Consider the following 27,112-nt stretch of genomic DNA (forward strand, 5'->3'; position numbering starts at 1 on the left):
GCTGGGGGCTGGTGCTGTGGCTCAGTGGGTAAAACTGACACCTGCAGTGCCGGCATCCCATATGGGCACCAGGTCAAGTCCTAGCAGCTCCACTTCCGATCCAGCTCTCTGTTATGGCCTGGGCAAGCAGTAGAAGATGACCCAAGTCCTTGGGCCCCTGCACCCACGTGGGAGACCCGGAGGAAGCTCCAGGCTCCTGGCTTTGGATTGGCGCAGCTCTGGTCATTGCGGCCAATTGGAGTGAACCAGTGGATGGAAGGCCTCTTTTTCTGCCTCTCCTTCTCTTTTTGCCTATAACTCTGTCTTTCAAATAAATAAATAAATCTTAAAAAAAGAGAGAGAGATGACTTGCCATCTGCAAATGCCTCGAGTCCTCTGAGCTGGAAGAGTCTTACCTGTAACATTGAGCTAGCAATGAGACCGACTTTGTAGTGTCATTGTAAGTGTAAGGTGAGCTGTAAAGAGTGGGATGCATTACTTGTCACCTAGTAAATTATCTAATAAAAAAATAAAAATAAAAAAGCTAAACATCACTGTTCCACCTTCCATGGGCATGAGATTCCCTGGTGGAGTCTCCTGTGGTAAGACCCGAGAATCCATTTTTCGATGTTGACCAACATTCATAGAGCTTAAACTGCTTCTGCGCTGCTGGTAGTCCTGAAAGTCTCCACAAACATAGCCACTTCTCTAACCCATCTCCCAGTGCTATTCGTTTTTAATTTCACTGAACAGATTTTGAAATTAGCCTACATTCTAGAATAACACAGAAAATTATCCTGGGATTAACTTTTTCTGTCCACTTTTCAGCCCTTATAAATCTCCAGACAATAAGGTTATTATTACTTAAATGTTCCTCACTTCAATTGTTTTTTGTGTCATTTGAGGTCAGCCAGGAAAAGTACTTTCCAGAATGAAATGTGCATGCCTCTTATACCTACCTCAAGAACAACTGAGCACACACATCAAGGGAATGTGGAGCAGGCAAGATAAAAAAAAAAAATTGTTCCCAGTGTTGCCTTCTACCTTTGAGCTTGCAGCATTGAACAACACAATTAACACTTCCTTATGGCTTTGCTTTTATCATATTTTGAGTTATGCAAATATTTTTTAAATCTCTCAATAGGCTCAAACATCTCCCCTGCAAAAGTTACTTTTTAAAGGATAAGATGGATCTAATTTTCATGGCAGAAATACAGTGATGACTTATATAATTTTTTTCCTAAGTTACATGATATGCTGCAAAGCTGTCTCCATTCATAAGCCTTTTACTTCACATGCAGCAATCACTTTCCAGAATAAGAAACTCCTGCCAACATGAAAAGCACCTAAGACAAAAGTAAAGTTAGGGGCCAGCGCTGTGACATAGTGGGTAAAGCCACTGCCTGCAGTGCCAGCATACCCTTTGGGTGCTGGTTCGAGTCCTGGTTGCTCCACTTCCAATCTCTAGTTCTCTGCTATGGCCTGGGAAAGCAGTGGAAGATGGCCCACGTACTTGGGCCCCTGCACCCATGTGGGAGACCTGGAAGAAGCACCTGGCTCTAGGCTTCAGATTGGCCCAGCTCTGCCCATTGCAGCCATTTTGGGGAGTGAAATAGCAGTTGGAAGACTGTGTGTGTGTGTGCGTGTGTGTGGGTGTGTGTGTGTGTCTGTCTGTCTCTGTCTCTGCCTCTCTTGTAACTCTGCCTTTCAAATAATAAATAGATCTTTAAAAAAAAAAAGTAAATAGCATTTGGAAACTTAGAATAAGACCAGATAAAAGACCTATTCTGATGTAAAATAAATTTTTTAAATACACATTTTTTAAAAAGCATCTTTTGTAAATACCATCATCATTAAAACTGGAAAATAGACTTCAAATGAAGGAGAAACACCTCTGCCCCCGCTTTTTGCCTTGACCTTTGAAAAGAAATTTATTTTTCAAAAATTAAGAACAATTATAGAATTATTGTATTGTTTTAATTCATCTGTAAGTGCTGCTGGAATAATACAGTCAAAAATCTCAATTTTGAGTTAGTCCTTCATAGCACTTCTTAGTTCATTTTCTCATCCATGTACTGAAAATCTTTACTTTTCTTTTGTGTATCCTATGATATACAGATGAATGTGATGAGATATTTGCCTTCATGGAATTTTCTGTTTTATAGAGAAGACAAATATGTGACCAGAACATGATAATCTAGTGTGCTAAAGAGAATGCAAGTGTGAGACAGGGGCTGCAGGAGAGAAAGTAGCAGACTTTGAAGAAAGCAAAAGCATATTAATAGTGTCACTGGACTCCAGATTAAACTGAGGAAACCATTTAAACTGTAACTCACAACGCTGATTGTTACGGCAGCTCTGGAGGATGCCCGCATGTTCTCACTGAGATTTCCCCGATTCTTACCTGACTTGATTGAGCCTGTGGTGTTCCTGCCACCACACTTGCTTGTGTTGTTTTATCAGCCTCCGCTCTTTAGAGATCTTTGATGTCTGCAATGCTTTTCTGATCTGCATTTAGGAGAACACAAGAGGAGCAACTTCAAAGTCTCCAAATAGTATATTCACAACAGAAATGCTTAATCTGCATCCTCTACGTTAAACACTTCATTTTTAAAATCCTCATTGTGCATCTTCTGACACAATATCCATAAATACAATGTTGAAAAGCAGGGAAGGAACAGAAAAACTCATTGGCAGTGCTCAGCTGTTAAAAGAACTGCTTTAGAATTAGGTGTGAAAAGAAAGGGGAAGTCATTCTGTTTTCCATTCATACAATAAATAATATTTGGAATTCATATAGCCCCAGGACACTTGTAAGAGCTTCTCATAGCTGTCTCACATTTTGGATACATCTTCTGTGGCAGGCACAATAGGAATCACTATTCCCATTTTACACTGAAAGTGGAAAGTTTAAACACCTGGTCCTGACCATAAAGCTTGTAAACATCAGAGTTACATAGAACTTGAGTTTGGATTGCCCTCTGATTTTTCAGAGTATGATGGAAAAAATTCCTTGGAAGAATTGTTAGGATGGGGCTGGCATTGTGAGTTAAGCTGCCACCTGTGACCCCAGCATACCACGTAGGCACTGATTCAAATCCCGGCTGCTCCACTTCAAGTCCAGTTCTCTGCTAATGGCCTGGGAAAAGCAGGTGACCCAGGTGTTTGGGCTCCTGCCTCCTATGTGGGAGACCTGGAAGAAGCTCCTGGCTTCAGCCTAGTCCAGTCCTGGCCATTGGGGCCATCCAGGAAGTGAACTAGAAGATGGAAGATCTCTCTATCTCTCCTTCTGTCTGTGTAATTCTGACTTTCAAATAAATAAATAAGTAAATCTTTAAAAAGAACTGTTAGGAGGCCTGGCATTAGTCCCAGATTCAGAATATGCTAGAAATAGGACTCTGAGCACACAATTTTAGTCTCTCAACTTCACGGATGTATAATAAAAAATTAAATTTAGACAAATATTTGAAGGCACTTAACGAAGAAATAGAAAAAGATCATATAACCACTGAAACCAAAATTTTAAGCTAAACTTAATTTTTCCCAATTTTTCTGACTTTCTAAAGTTCAGAACATACTCAGTGCTCTTGGGTGTCTGCTGACAAGCTGTCATGCCTGGGGGTGTTTACCTAAGACGCAGTCCTGGTCGTCTCCCTGGTCACACAGCAGCCTGTGTTCCTCAGGTGCCCCCTGTCTGTGGCTTCCACTGGGCTCAGGGGAGGGAGAGAAGAGTGATGGGAGACTGGCAGGGAGGGGTGGGTTAAGAAGCCAAAGGAGCAGCCCAGCCCCACCCCCACCCCTTCTCTATTCTCAGAGGGGCTGCAAGGGCGTCTGCATCTTTCCCATACCACAACAGTCTTCTGGACAGTGCCAAGTGTCTCTGGGAAATCTCAGACATGGGATGTGCCTAAGCCCCGCCTCTTCTCCTGTGTCCCTCTGACTTGGAGGTGACAGTGATCCCCTGTAGCTCTCAGTCTCCACATTGCCTCACAGCCTGCATCTCGGCTATATCATCTGCATAACCATTGTCCAATGTTTAAGATCCATCTAGAAATCCTCAAGTGCGATCTCCTGTTAAACTCTGCCTTACAATCATATGACCTCTGCACTTGTGTATTCCATGTTAACTTTTAAATATCTACAAAAGTGCAAACTAGCAGCTTGATGAAGTTTGCATCTCTCATAAGTGCTCTGATACTTGAGTATCTAATACCCTGAAGGCTTTAAAAGATCAGTACTTTCCTCCCATTCTCTTATCCCTCCCTCTTCCTTTCTCTCCCCTTTTTTTAAATCTTTGAATTTTTTGGAATAACATACTTTGAATTCACTTTATAATCACAGGCTCAACACTCCTCTAAACAAAGACCTCTACAAGTACAAGGTAGACGTTTCTGTGGTGGTACAGACAAGGGTAACAGACAACAGTCAGATCACAAGATGTCAGCTTAGCTCCATATCCATTAAGCTTTTTTTTCTCATGAAATTTGTTCTCTATATATTAATAAATTAAAATCTAATTAAGAGAAAAATAAGTCATAATCAATAGTGAAGATAGAGAAACCTCAGAAGACAAGTTCTAAAAAGGATTGTTTATAATGTTTGCTATTTCTAGCTGGCATTCACTGATTAGTTTAACCTTGAGTTTATCTATTTGCTGATTTCTGATTCAAAATTAGGGGTACAAGAAAACAAATTAACCCAAAGATTACTTAAATTCAAAGTCAAAGTCAAACCCTTTCCACAGAAAGCCTTACAAGAGCTTCAATAATGAAATTTAGAAGAAAGTACATTTTTAAAAGCACAGGACACTGCAGAAAAATATTCAATATTCTCTAACTTACCTACTGAAAAAATAAAATATACAGTATTTCTAAAATGTGACATTCTAGTGGTTGCTTTATGAATGCCTAAAACTTACTATGGTTCTTTACTACCTATAGTCTCTAAAGTTTGTTGCAATAGCCATGACTCTTAAAATTTGATTCCTTTGACATATTTGGTCCATGTTATACAAAAAAAATTAAAATGTGTTGGTGGAAGATGTAGTCTCATTTTTATAGCTTAAAAAAATCAATGTTGCTGCCTTTGGGCTCAGGGAAGGGCCAATTAAATAGACTATAAAAGTCAAAATAAAGCTACTCTCTTTTACAGACACTTCCAATATTGTGTAGTACATCCTGATTTTTTTTTTTTTTTTGGTAAATTCACATATTGATTCTATTTCAATCCTCAGGCCAAAAATAAAGAAAAACAAAGTTTTAAAAAGAACAAAAAGGTTTAAAGTTGTATCTTTATAAATACAGAGTTTCTACGTGATTTCAATTCATTTCACTAGGCAAAAACCAGATGAATCATTACCTAAGGTAGATGACGATTTATGCAGAGTGCTGATGATCTAAAATTCCTTGGAAAAATAGCAAACATTCCTAGAAGAATCAGAAACTAGAAAATTTCTAACTTTGGTTTATTATGATGATCCAATGTAATGAAACCCTAAATATGCATCTTAACGTATTCCAAAGCCCTTGGGACCAGAGAATCCATCTTCAGACATAAATGTCAGTAACGAGTGATAGTTTAAGTTTTGGCTTTATGTGAATGTACATTTTAAATTTCTGCATTTTTCTGTATGTTATTTTCACCTCCACACAGAACCGTTAAGTTTATTTTTTTTAAACAAAACTGCACTAAGATGCAATTTCTCATATATCAGCCTGGCAAAACTCAAACGTTTAACACAGCACTCTGCGAAGCTACGAGGAAGCAGCCATTCTCTTTCTAGTATTTCTAAAATGATAACAACCTTCATAGAAAGGAATTTGGAGATGTGTAGCAAGATTTTATATGGATTTATCCTGTGACCGAGCAATCTCATTTATAAAAATCCATCTGAAAACTATATTGACAAAAGCATGAAAGCATATGTGCACAAAGATATTCATTGCAGCACTATTTATAATAGAAAATGATTGGAATGCAAAAATTCCATCAATGTACAATCTTGCAAAATAAATGGAATCTGAATCCGATCAAGTCTCTAGAAATAACTATCTATGTACTGGATATATGAGGCAGAAAAACATGGTAAATGACAATACCAGTATGAAATCATCATCATTTACACTGTAAGAAAGTATGAAGAACAAATAATACCAATTCTTTAAAAAATAAATCATACAGGAGAATGGAGGAGGAAACCTAAATATTAAAAACCAGTTGAAATACATGATTTTCTTTACATGCTGATTTGAATACATTTTAATAAAAATATTTTGAGGAGTAAGAGCTGGGTGCAACAGCCTGAACCACCGCTTGGGATGCCCACATCTGATGTTGCAACACCTGCTTCAAGCCCCAGTTCCTCCACTTCTCATTCAGCTTCCTAGTAATGCACCCCCTAACCAGAAGCAGGTGATGACTCAGAGACTTGAGTCCCTACCACCCATGCAGGAGACGTGGATCGAGTTCTGGGCTCTTGGCTTCAGCCTGGCTCAGCCCTGGTTGTTACAAGCATTTAGGAATGGGTGGAAGACATCTCCTCCCACCCACCACATTTCAAATAAAAATAAATATGAATATAGGAAAAGACAAAAAATTTTTAGAGAATCTGGGAAATTTAATAAGATACCGTGTCTAAAATTGTTAAATTCCTTTTTAAACTTTTATTTAATAAATATAAATTCCAAAAGTACAGCTTTTGGATTATAGCAGTTTTTTCCCCCATAACCACCCTCCCACCCACAAACCATCCCTCTCCCATCCCATTCTTCACCAAGATTCATTTTTAATTATCTTTATATACAGAAGATCAACTCTATACTAAGTAAAGATTTCAACAGTTTGCACCCACACAGACACACAAAGTATAAAGTACTGTTTGAATACTAGGGTTTACCATTAATTTGCATAATTCAAAAGTTAATCATGGTTGAAGCTAGATTATGTAACCTAGAGAGTCGTTACACCATTCAATCCAGTTTTGTATGTGTTTACAACTTTTTTTTTTTTTTTTGACAGGCAGAGTGGACAGTGAGAGAGAGAGACAGAGAGAAAGGTCTTCCTTTTGCCGTTGGTTCACCCTCCAATGGCCGCCGCGGTGATCTGATGGCAGGAGCCAGGGGCTTATCCTGGTCCCCCGGGGGTGCAGGACCCAAGGACTTGGGTCATCCTCCACTGCACTCCCGGGCCACAGCAGAGAGCTGGCCTGGAAGAGGAGCTACCGGGACAGGATCGGTGCCCCGACCGGGACTAGAACCCGGTGTGCCGGCGCCGCAAGGCGGAGGATTAGCCTAGTGAGCCACGGCGCCGGCCAGTGTTTACAACTTTTAACGACAGTTTTTTTTTTAAAAATTAATAGATGGATTCTTAAACTGGACAAGAAGAAACGCCCACTCCTACTAAGAAATAAAATAGCAATAACTATAAAGATTTCTTCTATGCTTAATAAGATGGGAATGAACAGTTACTTTCATGCACCAAGAATTAGTTCGTTTTCAGCCTAAATCTACTATATCCCTTCAGGGTCCATCTCAGCCCTCGGAAGACTAGACCAACCAATGTCCACTTCCACATCTCTTCTGACACCCTTCAAATGGTTCATGAGCAATGACACAATGATTAGATGGATGACCATCACACTGATCAGCACACAATAGCACAAATCTGGCACATAGCTAAGTATTTTAGAAGAAACATGAAGCAATAATTTCCTTGTGCCTTCAATGTTAACATCCTAAAATTCAGTTTAAATAAGTTTATGTTTAACATTGCCAGAGCAAAATGCTGTATTAACAATGATTATTAAAACTTAATTTCATGTGGATAAAATGTGCATTTTAAAATAGTAAAATAAGAAATACATGGACAATTAATGCAAATATTAAAAGACTGTTATGTAACATTGCAAGGAATCATTTTGAGGAAACAAATATTTTATTAAAAAGGCTAACATAAATTACAACCTTAATTCTAGTTAATGTAGACTGGTATATTAGCATTCATAACAGTAAAAAGTAAACCTTAAGAGTTATATTTAATTTCTAGTTATTTAATTCAATGTAAGTTATATATCTTTTGGAAAAAAGTCCTATTTGAGAACCGCTCATGTATTGCAAAAATAAATTGAAAGCAAAATGTCAAGTTGTTACCTTTAAATTAAACGAGAAGGAAAAATTTCAAAAATCATGTACAACAATATTCCCAATACATTGTCCTTAATCCAGATACAATAAAAAGTGAAAACTATGAATAAAGAGTTAGAAAATTATGAGGTACCAAGGACAGAGTTTGTTCGCACTAACCAAAATTCAAAACCGACATTATGAACATGTTTTAAAAGGATAATTCCTTTATTTTATGAATCTATGGAGACTAAAAATGGAAGCAAAAGCTTGTCAAAATGATTTTTACAGACTATGAGCCAGTTTCAGTACTTAAGAAAAACTCTATTTTGAGATTTTCCAAGCTATGAATCCCAGGTACAAAGTTATTCTAGAAAATATGTAACTGAAAAGCTTCTTAGTTAAGTATCACTATGAACACAAAAGTTAGTAATGTCACTGAACGTTCCAGTCAGGGCCTGTGTCGTGGTGCAGTAGGTTAAACCACCCACTTGCCAGCTTGCAACAGCACCCTCCCATGTCACAGTGCCATTTTGAGATCCTGGTGCTCTGCTTCCTCTACAACTCCCGGCTAATGTGCCTGTAAAAGCAGAAGAACATGGCCCAGGTACTTGAGCCCCTGCCACCCATGTGAAAGACCAGGATGAAGTTTCTGGTTCCTGAATTCAGTTAGGCCCAGTCCCAGTCGTTGCAGCCATTTGGGGAGTGAACCAGTGGATGGAAGATCTCGCTCTTGCTCTCATACTCACTCACTCTCTCTCTGCTCTGCATTCTATTTCAGATCAATGTATCTTTTAAAATTAAATAAAATGCCAGTTGAACTATAATACAGTGACCAGAGATGCAATCCAGCAGTTCACAGGGCTAAGAAATTATTGTTCCTCTGCTTATTGTCAAATTTTTAAAATCACAATATAAGGATATTAAACACATTTATTCTTTAATAGTCTATCATCAAAGAGAAATTTATTTTGAACACATGTTCATTTTAACACTCAACCATCCAACCATTCTGTACTCAACCAAAATGTTATGTATGTTTATTTTAGTACATCTCAGATGAATGGGTAAATATAATCAAAGTGTGTGTGTGTATGTGTGTGTGTGCATATTTCAATACTGACAAACATAGAAAACATGTTTGTGGTGGTATCTTTATTAGAACAATACCTTCGGCTGGTGCCGGGCTCACTTGGCTAATCCTCGGCCTGTGGCACTGGCACTCTGGGTTCTAGTCCTGGTTGGAGCACCGGATTCTGTCCCAGTTGCTCCTCTTCCAGACCAGCTCTCTGCTGTGGCCCAGGAAGGCAGTGGAGGATGGCTCCAGTGCTTGGGCTCTGCACCCACATGGGAGACCAGGAGGAAGCATCTGGCTCCTGGCTTCGGATCGGCATAGTGTGCCGGCCATAGCGGCTATTTGGGGTGTGAACCAACAGAAGGAAGACCTTTCTCTCTGTCTCTCTCTCTCTAACTCTGCCTGTCAAAATAAAAATAAATAAATAAATAAATAAATAAAAAGAAAAAGAACAATGCTCGAAAAGAAATTTTGAAATAAGTCTCAAAAACACTAAGAAATATTCAGACTTTTGGTCCAGATAGCCAAATCATCGGAATCTACCTATGGAAGTAAGCAATTCTGAATCATGAAAAGTCTCTATCCAAAAAGAGGTTTGCAATACCATGATTTTCAACATGACAGATTTGGAAACAGGCTGCATTCTCTAAAATTAAGAAGTATTTATGCATGTAGCTTTTTCTATTTTTAATATTTGTCACTCATGTTTTTGCTTAATTGATTCTTACAGGTATTGAGATTACAATTCCAATGTTACTTTCTCAGAAAAGCCTTTCCTACCTACCAAGTCAGGACCGAGCCCTATCATAGTATACTAGGCAGCATGTTTTCACTGCAGCTAACACTTAATATAAGTTTATTCTGGGGCTTATTTGGTATATAGTGTCTCCTCACCCTCCCCAAGCAAACAATGTACTTAATAAGAGTAGGGGCTGTATTTTTGTCACTATTTTATCTTTGGGGAAAATAGTGGGCATATGATATTTTTGTCTGGAATAATTACATATTATTACAATGGTTATATACAAAAATAGTAAGGTAGATTAGTCCAAGATGGTGGAATAGGAAGGGAGCACACTGATAGTCCGGGAAGAGACAGTTTAATAAAAGTGGAGATACTGCAGGTTCAAGGAAGAGTAGGGGAAGAACAGCCAAGGAAACTCTTTCAGATCTAGTAATTCACAGTGGACGTGCATGGAGGGCTTGGGAGCCCACGGCTTGGGACACCAACAGCGGAATCAATGCACCAGCGCTGGAATGCGAGGTGAGCGAACCTCAATAGCCTGAGACACCTGCGGGCAAGTGGAAAGAGGAGACTAGAGGGAACGAGGCTTGAAACCCCGTGGGGAAAAGTTCACCAGGCTAACTAGAAGAGAGAGGAAAAAAAAATAAAGTGACCAGTACGGACATGAGTTTCCCTCTCTCCACTCACCTCTCAAAGGCGAGCAAGACAAAGAGCAGGCACCATTTTGGACATATATTATAAGCGGGTCGACCTCAGGTCTGCACCCGCCCTCAGCCAAGCAGAAAAACCTGACCCTGGGAGGGGGGGGGGTGAAATAACAGGAGATTAGAACCTAGTGAATGTGTGGTGCTAATGAACTGAGACTGTGAAAAAAGAGACAGTGGGGAGAGAACTCACAGAATTCACATGAGTACTCACCAGAGATGCTACAATTCGGTAACCTTGGCAACCCAGTGGGAGACTGCAGGAGAATCTGAGCCCACACTGAGGGCAGCACAAATTCCCTGTGTGGTCCTTGGGAAAGAGCTTCCGATTGCTGGCTCCTGTGGGTATATCATTCACCTGCTAACTACCTTCAATTCCACTCAGCTGTGCAGAATTACTTCCCTTCTGAATCAAAAAAAAAAAAAAGAAGAAGAAGAAGAAAAAAGAAAGAGAGATGATTTACCATGCCTAACCTGGGAGTGTCACCTTTGGCACACCCTTAACCCTGAGGAACCAAAGAGAATTCTCAGGCCACACCCATCTCAAGCCTCTAAGGCTGTCAATCAAAAGCAGACAGTACACTTAATACAGTCATAGTATAACAAGAAAAAAACACCACAGTGAGGGAAGAAGAATCCAAAGAATATCTCCACAATGCCAAGCAACAAACGCAGAAACCAAGGAAACAAACAAGGAAGACATTATGAAACCCCCAAATGCACAAGACACCCCAAGCCAAAATTATGAAGATGATGAGATGGAAGAAATGCAAGAAGCAGATTTCAAGAAATTTATGATAAGAACATTTAGAAGTTTCCAAAAACAAATGCTTGAGCTATGGAAATCCTTACTGGACAGGATAGAAAATCTCCTTCGAGAAAATGAAATCTTAAGGAGGAATCAAAATGAAACGCAGAAAATAGTAGAACAGGAAAGTGTGATATTGAAGAGAAATCAAAATGAAGTGAAGAACTCAATAGATCAAATGACAAACACATTAGAGAGCCTTAAAAACAGAGTCAGTGAAAAAGAAGAGAGAATATCGGACTTAGAAGACAGAGAACAGGAAAGGAAACAGGCAAACCAAAGAAAAGAAGAGGAAATTAGAAATCTAAAAAATATTGTCGGGAATCTACAGGATACTATTAAAAAACCTAACATTCGGGTTCTAGGAGTTCCTGAAGGCATGGAGAGAGAGAAAGGATTAGAAGGCCTTTTTAGTGAGATACTAGCAGAGAACTTCCCAGGTTTGGAGAAGGACAGAGACATCCTAGTACAGGAAGCTCATAGAACTCCTAGTAAACCTGATCAAAAGAGATCCTCACCACGACACATCGTAATCAAACTCACCACAGGGAAACATAAAGAAAAGATTCTAAAATGTGCAAGAGAGAAATGTCAGATTACTCTCAGAGGACCGCCAATTAGACTCACAGCAGATTTCACATCAGAAACCCTACAAGCTAGAAGGGAATGGCGAGACATAACCCAGGTACTAAGAGAGAAAAACTTCCTGCCCAGAATATTATATCCTGCAAAGCTCTCATTTGTGAATGAAGGTGAAATAAAGATCTTTCATAGAAGACAGAAACTGAAAGAATTTGTTGCCACTCATCCTGCACTGCAAAAGATGCTTAAAGACATGTTACACACAGAAACACAATCATCAATGTGAAAGAAGGTAAAAGAAGGAAACCTCACAGCATATATTAGAAAATATCTTTGGGAAATGGCAGGGCAAAGTTACTACTTATCAATAGTCACGTTGAACATTAATGACCTGAACTGTCCAGTTAAAAGACACAGATTGGCTGATTGGGTGAAGGAACAAAACCCATCTATTTGCTGCTTACAAGAAACACATCTTTCCAACAAAGATGCATACAGACTGAAAGTGAAAGGCTGGAAAAAGATATACCATGCCAACAGAAATGAAAGAAGAGTGGGCGTAGCCATCTTAATATCAGACAAAATAAAATTTACCACAAAAACTGTTAAGAGAGACAAAGAGGGGCACTATATAATGATTAAGGGATCAACTCAACAGGAAGATATAACGATTATCAATGTATATGCAACTAATTACAGGGCACCGGTTTATTTAAAAGATTTGTTAAGGTACTTAAAGGGAGACTTAGTCCCCAATACAATACTACTGGGGGACTTCAATACTCCATTCTCAGAAATAGACAGATCAACAGGACAGAAGATCAACAAGGAGACAGTAGATTTAAACGACACTATAGCCCAAATGGATCTAACAGATATCTACAGAAATTTTCATCCTACACAGAAACCATTTACATTCTTCTTGGCAGTACATGAAACTTTCTCTAGGACTGACCACATACTAGGCTATAAAGCAAGTTTCAGCAAATTCAAAAGAATTAGAATCATATGATGCAGCTTCTCAGACCATACAGGAATAAAGTTGGAAATTAGCAAATCAGGAATCCCTAGAGCATATGCAAACACATGAAGATTGAACAACATGCTCCTGAATGACCAATGGGTCATAGAAGAAATCAAAAGAGAAATCAAAAACTTTCTGGAAGTAAATTAGGACAACAGAACAACATACCAAAACTTACGGGATACAGCAAAAGCAGTGTTAAGAGGAAAGTTTATAGCAATAGGTGCCTACATCAAGAAATTGGAAAGGCACCAAATAGATGAGCTTTCAATTCATCTCAAGGAACTAGAAAATCTGCAGCAAACCAGACCCAAATCTAGCAAGAGAAGAGAAATAATTAAAATCAGAGAAGAAATCAACAGGATTAACCAAAAAAATTACAAAAAAATCAGCCAAAGAAGGAGCTGGTTTTTTGAAAAAAATAAACAAAATTGACACCCCATTGGCCCAACTAACTAAAAAAAGAAAAGACCTAAATCAATAAAATCAGAGATGAAAAAGGAAACGTAACAACAGGCACCACAGAAATAAACAGAATCATCAGAAATTACTACAAGGACTTGTGTGCCAGCAAACAGGAAATTCTATCAGAAATGGATAGATTCCTGGACACATGCAACCTACACAAATTGAACCAGGAAGATAGAAAACCTAAACAGACCCAGAACTGAGTCAGAAATTGAAACAGTAATAAAGGCCCTCCCAACAAAGAAAAGCCCAGGACCAGATGGATTCAATGCTAAATACTCCCAGACATTTAAACAAGAACTAACTCCAATTCTTCTCAAACTATTCAGAACAATCAAAAAAGAGGGAATCCTCCCAAATCCTTTCTTTGAAGCCAGCATCACCTTAATCCCTTAGCCAAAGAAAGATGCAGCATTGAAAGAGAATTACAGACCAATATCCCTGATGAACATAGATGCAAAAATACTCAATAAAATTCTGGCCAATAGAATGCAACAACACATCAGAAAGATCATCCACCCACACCAAGTGGGATTTATCCCTGGTATGCAGGGATGGTTCAATGTTCGCAAAACAATCAATGTGATACACCACATTAACAGACTGCAGAAGAAAAACCATATGATTATCTCAATAGACACAGAGAAAGCATTTGATAAAATACAACATCCTTTCATGATGAAAACTCTAAGCAAACTGGGTATGAACAGAACATTCCTCAATACAATCAAAGCAATTTATGAAAAACCCATGGCCAGCATCCTAATGAATGGGGAAAAGTTGGAAGCATTTCCACTGAGATCTGGTACCAGACAGGGATGCCCACTCTCACCACTGCTATTCAATATAGTTCTGGAAGTTTTAGCCAGAGCCATCAGGCAAGAAAAAGAAATTAAAGGGATACAAATTGGGAAGGAAGAGGTCAAACTATCCCTCTTTGCAGATGATATGATTGTTTATTTAGGGGATCCAAAGAACTCTACTAAGACACTATTGGAACTCATCGAAGAGTTTGGCAAAGGAGCAGGGTATAAAATCAATGCACAAAAATCATCAGCCTTTGTATACACAGGCAATGCCACGGTTGAGAAAGAACTTCTAAAATCAATCCCATTCACAATAGTTACAAAAACAATCAAATACCTTGGAATAAACTTAACTAAGGATGTTAAAAATATCTACGATGAGAATTACAAAACCTTAAAGAAAGAAATAGAAGAGGATACCAAAAAATGGAAAAATCTTCCATGCTCATGGATTGGAAGAATTAATATCATCAAAACGCCCATTCTCCTAAAAGCAATTTATAGATTCAATGCAATACCAATCAAAATACCAAACACATTCTTCCAAGATCTAGAAAAAATGATGCTCAAATTAGCATGGAGAACTCAAATAGCTAAAGCAATCTTGTACCACAAAAACAAAGTCGGAGGCATCACAATACCAGATTTCAGGACATACTACAGGGCAGTTGTAATCAAAACAGCATGGTACTGGTACAGAAACAGATGGATAGACCAATGGAACAGAATAGAAACACCAGAAATCAACCCAAACATCTACAGCCAACTTATATTTGATCAAGGATCCAAAACCAATTCTTGGAGTAAGGACAGTCTATTCAAAAATGGTGCTGGGAAAATTGGATTTCCATGTGCAGAAGCATGAAGCAAGACCCCTGCCTCTCACATCACACAAAAATCCACTCAACATGGGGCTAAGGACTTAAATCTATGACCCGACACCATCAAATTATTAGAGAACATTGGAGAAACCCTGCAAGATATAGGTACCGGCAAACACTTCTTAGAAAAGACCCTGGAAGCACAGGCAGTCAAAACCAAAATTAACATTTAGGATAGCATTAAATTGAGAAGTTTCTGTACTGCAAAAGAAACAGTCAAGAAAGTGAAGAGGCAACCGACAGAATGGGAAAAAATATTTGCAAACTACGCTACAGATAAAGGGTTGATAACCAGAATCTACAAAGAGATCAAGAAACTCCACAACATCAAAACAAACAACCCACTTAAGAGATGGGACAAGGTCCTCAATAGACACTTTCCAAAAGAGGAAATCCAAATGGCCAACAGGCACATGAAAAAATGTTCAAGATCACGAGCAATCAGGGAAATGCAAATCAAAACCACAATGAGGTTTCACCTCACCCCGGTTAGAATGGCTCACATTCAGAAATCCACCAACAACAGATGCTGGAGAGGATGTGGGGAAAAAGGGACACTAACCCACTGTTGGTGGGAATGCAAACTGGCTAAGCCACTAAGGAAGTCAGTCTGGAGATTCCTCAGAAACCTGAATATAACCCTACCATTCAACCCAGCCATCCCACACCTTGGAATTTACCCAAAGGAAATTAAATTGGCAAACAAAAAAGTTGCCTGCACATTAATGTTTATTGCAGCTCAATTCACAAGAGCTAAGACCTAGAACCAACCCAAATGCCCATCAACAGTAGACTGGATAAAGAAACTATGGGACAAATATCATATGTTCTCCCTGATTTGTGACAACTAACTGAGCACCAAAGGGGAAACCTTTGAAGTGAAATGGACACTATGAGAAACACTAACTTGATCAACCCTTGTCCTGACTGTTGATGTACAATTTAATACTTTATCCCTTTTAGTATTTTTTTGTTCTACTACTATTTGTTGAACTCTGTAATTAATACACAATTATTCTTAGGTGTTTAAATTTAACTGAAAAGTGATCCCTGTTCAATATAAGAATGGGAATAAGAGAGGGAGGAGATGTATAGTTCGGCACATGCTCAATCGGACTTGCCCCAAATGGTGGAGTTAGAAATGTGCCAGGGGATTCCAAAACAATCCCATCAAGGTGGCATGTACCAATGCCATCTCACTAGTCCATTTGATCAATTTCTGTTCACAATTGATCATACTGATAGGTCTAAGAGTCAAAGGGATCACATAAGCAAGACTAGTGTCTGAAAATACTAACTGATAGAATAAAAAAATGGAGAGAACAATCCAACATTGGAAGCTGGATACACAGCAGACTCATAGAATGGCAGATGTCCTAAATAGCACTCTGGCCTCAGAATCAGCCCTTAAGGCATTCAGATCTGGCAGAAGAGCCCATGAGAGTATTTTAGGCATGGAAAGCCAAGACACTCTGGGAAAAAAAAAAGAAAACCTAAATGAAAGATCTCTGCAAGTGAGATCCCAGTGGAAAGAATGGGGCCATCAAAGAAGGAGGTACCTTTCTCTGAAGGGAGGAGAGAACTTCCACTTTGACTATGACCCTGTCTGAATAAGATTGAAGTCAGCGAACTCAAAAGACTTCAATAGCCTTGGCAACTCATGACTAGAGCCTAGGGAGATTACTGACGCCATAAACAAGAGTGTCAAATTGTTAAGTCAACAACAGGAGTCACTGTGTACTTACTCCTCATGTGGGATCTCTGTCCTTAATGTGTTGTCCAATGTGAAGTAATGCTATAACTAGTACTGAAACAGTATTTTACACTTTGTGTTTCTGTGTAGGTGCAAACTGATGAAATCTTTACTTAATATATACTAAATGGCTCTTCTGTAAATAAAGATAATTGAAAATGAATCTTGATGTGAATGGAATGGGAAAGGGAGCGGGAGATAGGAGGGTTGCGAGTGGGAGGGAAGTTTTTTTGGGGGGAAGACATTGTAATACATAAACTATACTTTAGAAATTTATATTTACTATATAAAAATTTTAAAAAATACTACGGTAAAAAGTACATAGGATTTTTGTTTATCATGGTGAAATATATGAATTAAGTGCTTATGTTTTATATATACTTTTATATATGTATATACACATATGGTAAATGTGCAATGCATCAGAACAGAAGTCAGATATATGAAACTATTTTTTATTGAAATGATAGTTATGCAAATGCTTTTCTCATGAATTTCTTTAAATGTCCTAATAAATTATTTTCAAGTGACATCTGAATCAAACAAATAATGCCCCATTTTAAAATAGTCACCTTAGTTTGAGAGAAAATGGCTCTACTTTCTCTAGAATAAGGTACAAAATGTTCTCTGGAATCATGAGTTACCTTTTTAAAAATTAATAATATAAAGCCATGTAAACATGGAACATAACATAAAAATTTTAAATACAAATGAAAACTTATAAATTACTTACTGTGTTGTTTCAACAAACCAGTTTTTTAATGCAACCAAGCAACAAAAATGCTGCTTTAAAGAAACTCTATTATTTGCACAAGGTAAACATACTGCATGCATAATCCTAAACTATACTTGGCCCTACATTCCCAGGCACAACTCTTTGCAATGAATTCCTATCAAATCTAGTACAAATTTGCCTTGTCTCAGCATGGGACATACATGAGCCAAAAAGGGAAACTCTAAAAAACAGAGCACCTCACAGTATCTTTGTACTGTGTTAGCAAAGGAGCTTAAATCATATAATGTTCCATGTATTGCACTTACCAGCAATTTTTATTATTCCAGTTGGATGTTCCTGAAAGCTAATGAAATTGCCTTCAATCTAAAAATAAAGTTAAACCCAGACCTCATAGCGTTATGAGCATTAAGTGAGAAATGCATATAAAATAACAGTTTCTGAGACCATTGTTCACTGCTGTTTATTATAGTAGTTGTGAGATGCTAAAACCTATTTGGAATGTCACTTATTTTCATATTTGCAATGTAAATATTATACTTCCTAGTAATTTAATTTTCATAAACTACACACACACACCCACACACACACCCCTTCTCACCTTTAGCTCTGAAGATGCAGAAGCTAATTTTTTTGCCTCAGTTAATGCATGCAATTGTTGATAGTCCACTGGTTTATACTTCGTACTTCTCATCCCATTCTTCACACAGAATATCAGATTATCTGTTGTTCATAAAAACATAAAAATGACAAAAATAATGTTATTGGAAATCAAAATATAGTTCAGGAAAAATGTTGACTTCATATCTTATTTTAAAATATTTCAAATCCAAATTCAAGAAATGATACAGTACAACATTCATAATGCATTTGAAGTTCTATTGCTAGAAACTTAGAATTTAGCCAATATATTCCTCACAAAATTTTACTTTTAAAAAGGCACAGAGGGAATACTTCCATGTAAGTTAATAATATATTATGGATTTTTTAAAACTTAATGCCACAATACAAAATATCACTACTGTTATACCATTTTTAAAACTTAGTTGTTTAGTCATTAACTGAGTATTTAGGAATTACAACACTATAAATCAAATAATGTAGATGCATTTCTAACTAAGAAAAAACAAAATAATTTCAATTAAATTTGAAAAAAGATTGAAACAGAAATTTAAAATGTTAATAGCTCAAATAATATTTAAAAGATAAATGGTTTTATCCATACAAATACATTTAATGTCCTAACTGAGCACTGTATTAACCATTTTGATAAAGCAAAACGTAGAGGTACTCTAAGGCCAAGTAACATAAAACATAAAGTAAGTAACTCAAACAAAAAATATATCTTTACCTCGATTACATCGAATAATATTTGCCACATAAAGTAATAAAGATTATTTTTAATAGAAAGAACCATATTCTAATTTTGTATCTGTATACTTGTTTTTACATTTTTTAATTATTTAATTTTGTACATTTTGTCATTCACTTCAAATGTAGACCTTATATGCTAACTTTTTTTTTACTTTTTTTTATCTTTTATTTAATGAATATAAATTTCCAAAGTACAGCTTATGGATTACAATGGCTTCCCCCCCCCATAACTTCCCTCCCACCCGTAACCCTCCCCCTTCCCGCTCGCTCTCCCCTTCCATTCACATCAAGATTCATTTTCAATTCTCTTTATATACAGAAAATCAGTTTAGTATTTATAAAGATTTCAACAGTTTGCTCTCACATAGCAACACAAAGTGAAAAAAATACTGTTGGAGTACTAGTTATAGCATTAAATAACAGTGTACAGCACATTAATGACAGAGATCCTACATGATATTTTTTTAAAAAAATTGATTAATTTTCTATGTAATTTCCAACTTAACACCAAGTTTTTTTTTTCATTTTCAATTATCTTTATATACAGAGGATCGATTCAATATATACTAAGTAAAGATTTCATCAGTTTGCACCCACAGGTAAACACAAAGTGTAAAAATACTGTTTCAGTACTAGCTATATCATTACTTCACATTGGACAACCCATTAAGGACAGATCCCACACAGACATTAATATCAGTCAGGGATTCATGACAATGATCATAATGGAGGGGAACAAGAACAATGTATCATTCAGTGATGCAACTTTTATAATGAAATACCAAATGATATGACATCCACCCAACTTTATGCTCTCTATAGTAACATCTTCTCTAAATAAGAAATAGTGAAAGGCATTTATTTACCACTAGGGTTAGGTTGTATTTTATCAAAATAATTTCTAGTGCTTCATGTTGTCTTTATTAAAATCTTTGGTAGGTTTTATAGATGACTCCATATTTTCTAATCAACTGGGTTTTGTTCCTCAACTACACAACTTTTTGTATGTATCTTTAAAAATCTTTGGCACTTTAAACAGTCATCCATTCTCCAAATGTCTATTTTGTTCAAATACATTACATTTCAAGTATTCTATTAGTTGCATTGGATTAGGAAAAACATGTGATATTTGTCTCTTCCATTGAGGAACAATCGTTTCTTTAATTTTGCTTTGTTTTGTTTTGTTTTCTATCTCTTCATGCTATTTGCTAAACTCCTACTTTAAAGTAGGGCTAACTATATTATCACTAAGTAAACTGATACTAGATTATTGTCAAAATTAAGAATGGGCATCGGGAAGGGGGGGAAGGGTTGGAAGGTGGGTGAGAGGGAAGGGAATCCCCACCTTGTTTCTAATTCTGTATATATGAAATATATGAAAACTGTATAACTGAAATAAAGACATTTTTGGCACTTTGCTTAAATGGATAAGTATTGTTTCATAGTATGGGGCTGGGCTGTGGCATAGCAGGTAAAGCCGACACCTGCCGTGTCGGCATCCCATATGGGTGCCGGGTCAAGTCCCAGCTGCTCCACTTCCAATCCAGTTCTCTGCTATTGTCTAGGCAAGCAGTAGAGGATGGCCCAAGTCCTTGGGCCCCTGCACCCGCGTGGGAGACCCAGAGGAAGCTCCTGGCTCTGGGCTTCAGATCGGTGCAGCTCCGGCCGTTGCAGCCAACTGGGGAGTGAACCAGTGGATGGAAGATATTCTCTCTCTCTCTCTCTCCCTCTCTCCCTCTCTCCCCCTCTCCCTCTCTCCCTCTCTCCCTCTCTCCCTCTCTCTCTCTCCCTCTCTGTAAACATTCTTTCAAATAAGTCTTTAAAAGAGTGAATAATTCATTATAAATCATATGATAAAGTATGAAATAGAAAAAATATCTGAGCTAGCATTTCCTCGAATTGTCAGGAATGGCCGTTCTCTCATTAACGTTATCCATATCTGTCAAGGAAACAATGACAGTCACAATGTCACAAGGTCATTTTAAAACTATTTTTAAAGACATGATCATTGACGTACTTTTCCAAGTGAGGCACAGAGGATGGGCGTTTGACATCACTTAGGATGCCTGCATCCATATCACAAAGCCTGAATTCCAGGCCCACTCTGCTTTCAGCTCCCTGCTAATGCAGATCCTGGGAAGCAGCAGGGAGTGGTTCAAGTACATGGGTCCCTGCCACCCACAGGAGAGGCCCAGACGAGTTCCTGTATCCTGGCTTCAGCCTGTCTAAACCCTGACTGTTGTAGGAGTGAAACTGACTATTGTAGGCATTTGGGGAGCAAGCCAGTGGGTGGAATACCTCTCTCTGCCTGTCTCTGTCTCTTTGCCTTTTCGAATAAATTTTTTAAAAAATTAAGCATAGTTGCAATAACTGTATTTTCTTAAAATTTATTTTTCCCTTGCTCCTACAAGCCTCCCTCCACTAGTGTTTTCTTCTGAACTTTTCTGGTTTTGGTCACGGTTTCCAACCTTTTCCCTCTTAGACTTCCTTGACTGATTACCTCAACTGACAAATATGGTGATTAAAATGTTGTATGTGTTTTATCTTCAGTTCCAGAGAAAAATAAAAACTATATGTGTTGAAGAATAAATAACTGACCATTTCTACCACACACGATACACCACCTGTGGTGGATTCGGACATGGCCCAGCCAGATCTACCTTCCAGGAAGGACTCATGGCCTGGCTATGGGATTGCAATCTGATAACAGCCTCCAGCAGCCACTTCCTTCAGATCTGGACTCAGGTACAGAGAACAGCCTCATCACACCTCCCCTGGGGCGGCCCAAACCCAGTGACTAAGTAAGGCAGCAGTGTTAAACAACTTGGGCTCAGTGTAGGACGCTGACAGGCCGTTTGAATGAGAGCCGATTGCCAGATTTGCAGAGAATTTGTTGCTGCTGTATTGAAGATGATTCTTCATTTTCCGAATTCTACTTCCTCCTTCCTTTCTCAGGTGTGGATCCCTGATAAACATCTCACATTCCAAAGTCTGCTTCACACCTGCTTCCTGTAATAGCACTTAACTGAGGTCATTTTTAGGAACACAGCACCTTCAGGGCAAACAGACTAGTCAAGTGGGTCTCCAAGAAATAGTGTCCACATTTCATACGTTTTTGTTCCACAGCCACTATTTTGATCTACCCATGTCCAGTGACATTTGCAGTAACCTAAACCTTCCTAAATGGAAAAGACCAAATGTCCATGACTTTTGAAAAGTTGCAGCAGCTCTAGGAATATAGAAATAAACTGCAGTGTGGAATATACACAGGATCTCTGGTCCAAAAACTCTTGTTTCAAATCTTTAAATGCATTGGCAGTCTTTTTGGCTGATCTCTATTTGCATCCAAATCCTATCCATCAACATTCTTCTTCCAAAATGTACAGCCAGTCTGTCTACTTCCACTGCCTCTACATAAGTCAAGCCATCATCACGTCTTATCTGGATGACAGACACCATTCTATTTGCACCCGTATATGCATTCTCCACACAGCTGCTCAAGTAACCTCTTAAAACCTCAAATCTGTGCCAGGTGTTTGGCCTAGCACAGAAGACACCAGTTAGCATGCCTTTGTCCCAAACTGGAGTGCATGAATCTGATCTCCACGTCTAGCTCCTGATTCCACGTTCCTGCTAAAGCAGGAAGACAGCAGTCACGGCTCAAAGAGTTGGGTCCTTGCCACACGTGTGGAAGATCTGCACTGTGTTCCTGGCTCCCAGCTTCATCCTTGCCCAGCCCCAGCTGTCATTGGCATTTGAGGAGTGAAACTGAAGAGGGGACTGCTCTCACTCTCCTGCTCTTTCACTTTATATCACATAACTTTATAAAAAAATGTAAAATTGAATATATTCTATCTTGAATCTCTTCAGTGGATTACAAATTGCCCCTTGGGATAGTACCTGGGCCGTTGTGGCCAACTAGGGAGTGAACCAGTGGATGGAAGACCTCTATCTCCCTCTAGGCCTCTCCTTCTCTCTGTGTGTAACTCTTTCAAATAAATAAATATTTTTTAAGATTTTTTTATTTGTTTATTTGACAGGTAGAGTTACAGACATTGAGAGAGAGAGAGAGAGACAGACAGACTGAAAAAAAGGTCTTCCTTCCATTGGTACACCCCCCAAATGGCCCTCACGGCCGGAGCTATGCCGATCCGAAGCCAGGAGCCAGGTGCCTCTTCCTGGTGTCCCATGCAGGTGCAAGGGCCTGAGCACTTGGGCCATCTTACACTGCCTTCCCGGGCCACAGCAGAGAGCTGGACAAGAGGAGGAGCAACTGGGACTAGAACTCGGTGCCCATATGGGATGCCGGTGCCGCAGGCAGAGGATTAGCCTAGTGCGCCACAGCACCGGCCTCAGTAAATAAATCTTCTAAAAAAATAGTATCCGAACTACTTTCAGTGTCGTATAAAGCCTTGAATCTTGGTCGTCTCTCCACCCTCATTTCATTCACCCAGTCTAACCCTCCTATTTCAAGCTGGCCTTTCTATTTTGCAAATACATCAGGTTTGTTCTGCCTCAAGGACCTTCCACTTGCTATTTCCTCTGCCTTAAAAATACGTCCTTCTTTTTATCTGCTTAGCTTCTAATCAGCCTTTTACTCAACCAAAATATCACCTCCTCAAGAGAGACCTACACAGACCTCTCTGTCCAAATAAGGGAGGATCTCTTGTTTAATATTCACCCTATTTTTTTCCTTTCCATGGTAATTTGTATTCACATGTGAATGTTTACTGAGTTCTCCTTCAAAGGAAATGTAAATTAGAGTTGTTTTATGATTGTATCCCTCAGTGCCTACACAACATAGTAGGTGTTCAATAAATTTGTGGGGAAATGGAATTAAAAGTACACACAGTAAACAGAATCTTTTAACATAAACTCCATCAAGTTCAAAATATTTTATAAGCAATGGGACCATTCATTCTAAACAGAATCTTTTAACATAAACTCCATCAAGTTCAAAATATTTTCTAAAACAATGGGACTATTCATTCTGTCCATCCCTAGAGAATTGAGGGTCCTACATGCAACCTACACAAATTGAACCAGGAAGATAGAAAACCTAAACAGACCCATAACTGAGTCAGAAATTGAAACAGTAATAAAGGCCCTCCCAACAAAGAAAAGCCCAGGACCAGATGGATTCACTGCTGAATTCTACCAGACATTTAAACAAGAACTAACTCCAATTCTTCTCAAACTATTCAGAACAATCAAAAAAGAGGGAATCCTCCCAAATTCTTTCTATGAAGCCAGCATCACCTTAATCCCTTAGCCAAAGAAAGATGCAGCATTGAAAGAAAATTACAGACCAATATCCCTGATGAACATAGATGCAAAAATACTCAATAAAATTCTCGCCAATAGAATGCAACAACACATCAGAAAGATCATCCACCCACACCAAGTGGGATTTATCCCTGGTATGCAGGGATGGTTCAATGTTCGCAAAACAATCAATGTGATACACCACATTAACAGACTGCAGAAGAAAAAACATATGATTATCTCAATAGACACAGAGAAAGCATTTGATAAAATACAACATCCTTTCATGATGAAAACTCTAAGCAAACTGGGTATGGAAGAAACATTCCTCAATACAATCAAAGCAATTTATGAAAAACCCATGGCCAGCATCCTATTGAATGGGGAAAAGTTGGAAGCATTTCCACTGAGATCTGGTACCAGACAGGGATGCCCTCTCTCACCACTGCTATTCAATATAGTTCTGGAAGTTTTAGCCAGAGCCATCAGGCAAGAAAAAGAAATTAAAGGGATACAAATTGGGAAGGAAGAGGTCAAACTATCCCTCTTTGCAGATGATATGATTGTTTATTTAGGGGATCCAAAGAACTCTACTAAGACACTATTGGAACTCATAGAAGAGTTTGGCAAAGGAGCAGGATATAAAATCAATGCACAAAAATCAACAGCCTTTGTATACACAGGCAATGCCACGGTTGAGAAAGAACTTCTAAAATCAATCCCATTCACAATAGTTACAAAAACAATCAAATACCTTGGAATAAACTTAACTAAGGATGTTAAAAATATCTACGATGAGCATTACAAAACCTTAAAGAAAGAAATAGAAGAGGATACCAAAAAATGGAAAAATCTTCCATGCTCATGGATTGGAAGAAATTAATATCATCAAAATGCCCATTCTCCTAAAAGCAATTTATAGATTCAATGCAATACCAATCAAAATACCAAACACATTCTTCCAAGATCTAGAAAAAATGATGCTCAAATTAGCATGGAGAACTCAAATAGCTAAAGCAATCTTGTACCACAAAAACAAAGTCGGAGGCATCACAATACCAGATTTCAGGACATACTACAGGGCAGTTGTTATCAAAACAGCATGGTACTAGTACAGAAACAGATGGATAGACCAATGGAACAGAATAGAAACACCAGAAATCAACCCAAACATCTACAGCCAACTTATATTTGATCAAGGATCTAAAACCAATTCCTGGAGCAAGGACAGTCTATTCAATAAATGGTGCTGGGAAAATTGGATTTCCACGTGCAGAAGCTTGAAGCAAGACCCATACCTATCACCTTACACAAAAATCCACTCAACATGGATTAAAGACTTAAATCTATGACCTGACACCATCAAATTATTAGAGAACATTGGAGAAACCCTGCAAGATATTGTCACTGGCAAAGACTTCATGGGAAAGACCCTGGAAGCACAGGCAGTCAAAGCCAAAATTAACATTTGGGATAGCACTAAATTGAGAAGTTACTGTACTGCAAAAGAAACAGTCAGGAAAATGAAGAGGCAACCGACAGAATGGGAAAAAATATTTGCTAACTATGCAACAGATAAAGGGTTGATAACCAGAATCTACAAAGAGATCAAGAAACTCCACAACAACAAAATAAACAACCCACTTAAGAGTTGGGACAAGGACCTCAATAGACACTTTCCAAAAGAGGAAATCCAAATGGCCAACAGGCACATGAAAAAATGTTCAAGATCACTAGCCATCAGTGAAATGCAAATCAAAACCACAATGAGGTTTCGCCTCACCCAGATTAGAATGGCTCACATACAGAAATCTACCAACAATAGATGCTGGAGAGGATGTGGGGAAAAAGGGACACTAACCCACTGTTGGTGGGAATGCAAACTGGTTAAGCCACTAAAGAAGTCAGTCTGGAGATTCCTCAGAAACCTGAATATAACCCTACCATTCAACCCAGCCATCCCACTCCTTGGAATTTACCCAAAGGAAATTAAATTGGTAAACAAAAAGCTGTCTGCACCTCAATGTTTATTGCAGCTCAATTCACAATAGCTAAGACCTGAAATCAACCCAAATGCCCTTCAACAGTAAACTGGATAAAGAAATTATGGGTCATGTCCTTTTTAGAATACTATACAGCAGTAAAAAAAATTTAAAAAAAACCACAATGATCCAGTCATTTGCAACAAAATGGAGGAATCTGGAAAACATTATGCTGAGTGAATTAAGCCAGTCGCAAATGGACAAATATCATATGTTCTCCCTGATCGGTGACAACTAACTGAGCACCAAAAAGGAAACCTGTTGAAGTGAAATGGACACTATGAGAACAGTGACTTGATCAGCCCTTGCCCTGACTGTTGATGAACAACTTAATACTTTGTCCCTTTTAGTATTTTTTTGTTCTACTTAATACTATTGGTTGGACTCTGTAATCAATACACAATTATTCTTAAGTGTTTAAACTTAACTGAAAAGTGATCCCTGTTAAATATAAGAGTGGGAATAAGAGAGGGAAGAGACGTCCAGTGTGGACATGCTCAATCGGACTTGCTCCAAATGGTGGAGTTAGAAATGTGCCAGGGGATTCCAATTCAATCCCATCAAGGTGGCAGGTACCAATGCCATCTCACTAGTCCATTTGATCAATTTCAGTTCACAATTGATCATAATGATAGGACTAAGAGTCAAAGGGATCACATAAGTAAGACTAGTGTCTGCTAATACTAACTGATAGAATCAAAAAGGGAGAGAACGATCCAACATGGGAAGCAGGATACACAGCAGACTCATAGA

The 27,112-nt window shown here is 38.3% G+C and overlaps 1 protein-coding gene across 3 annotated transcripts in view; it reads right to left on the bottom strand.

Annotated features, from left to right (window-relative positions):
- CCDC148 (coiled-coil domain containing 148) overlaps window positions 1–27,112 on the bottom strand; it is a 288,961-nt gene that overhangs the window by 186,970 nt on the left and 74,879 nt on the right. For 2 of the 3 annotated variants that reach the window (XM_062187023.1, XM_062187013.1), the window contains exons 2-3: window positions 18,280–18,401; window positions 2,384–2,487 (exon numbers count right to left, since the gene is read on the bottom strand). In XM_062187023.1, the coding sequence (XP_062043007.1) occupies window positions 2,384–2,487; window positions 18,280–18,401 (226 nt within the window). Of the gene's footprint in view, window positions 1–2,383; window positions 2,488–18,279; window positions 18,402–27,112 lie in introns of those variants that run through there. The other variant, XM_062187032.1, reaches the window with a different exon arrangement.

This window comes from Lepus europaeus, chromosome 1 (genome assembly GCF_033115175.1).
Source record: "Lepus europaeus isolate LE1 chromosome 1, mLepTim1.pri, whole genome shotgun sequence".
In the NCBI taxonomy this organism is placed as follows: domain Eukaryota; kingdom Metazoa; phylum Chordata; class Mammalia; order Lagomorpha; family Leporidae; genus Lepus; species Lepus europaeus.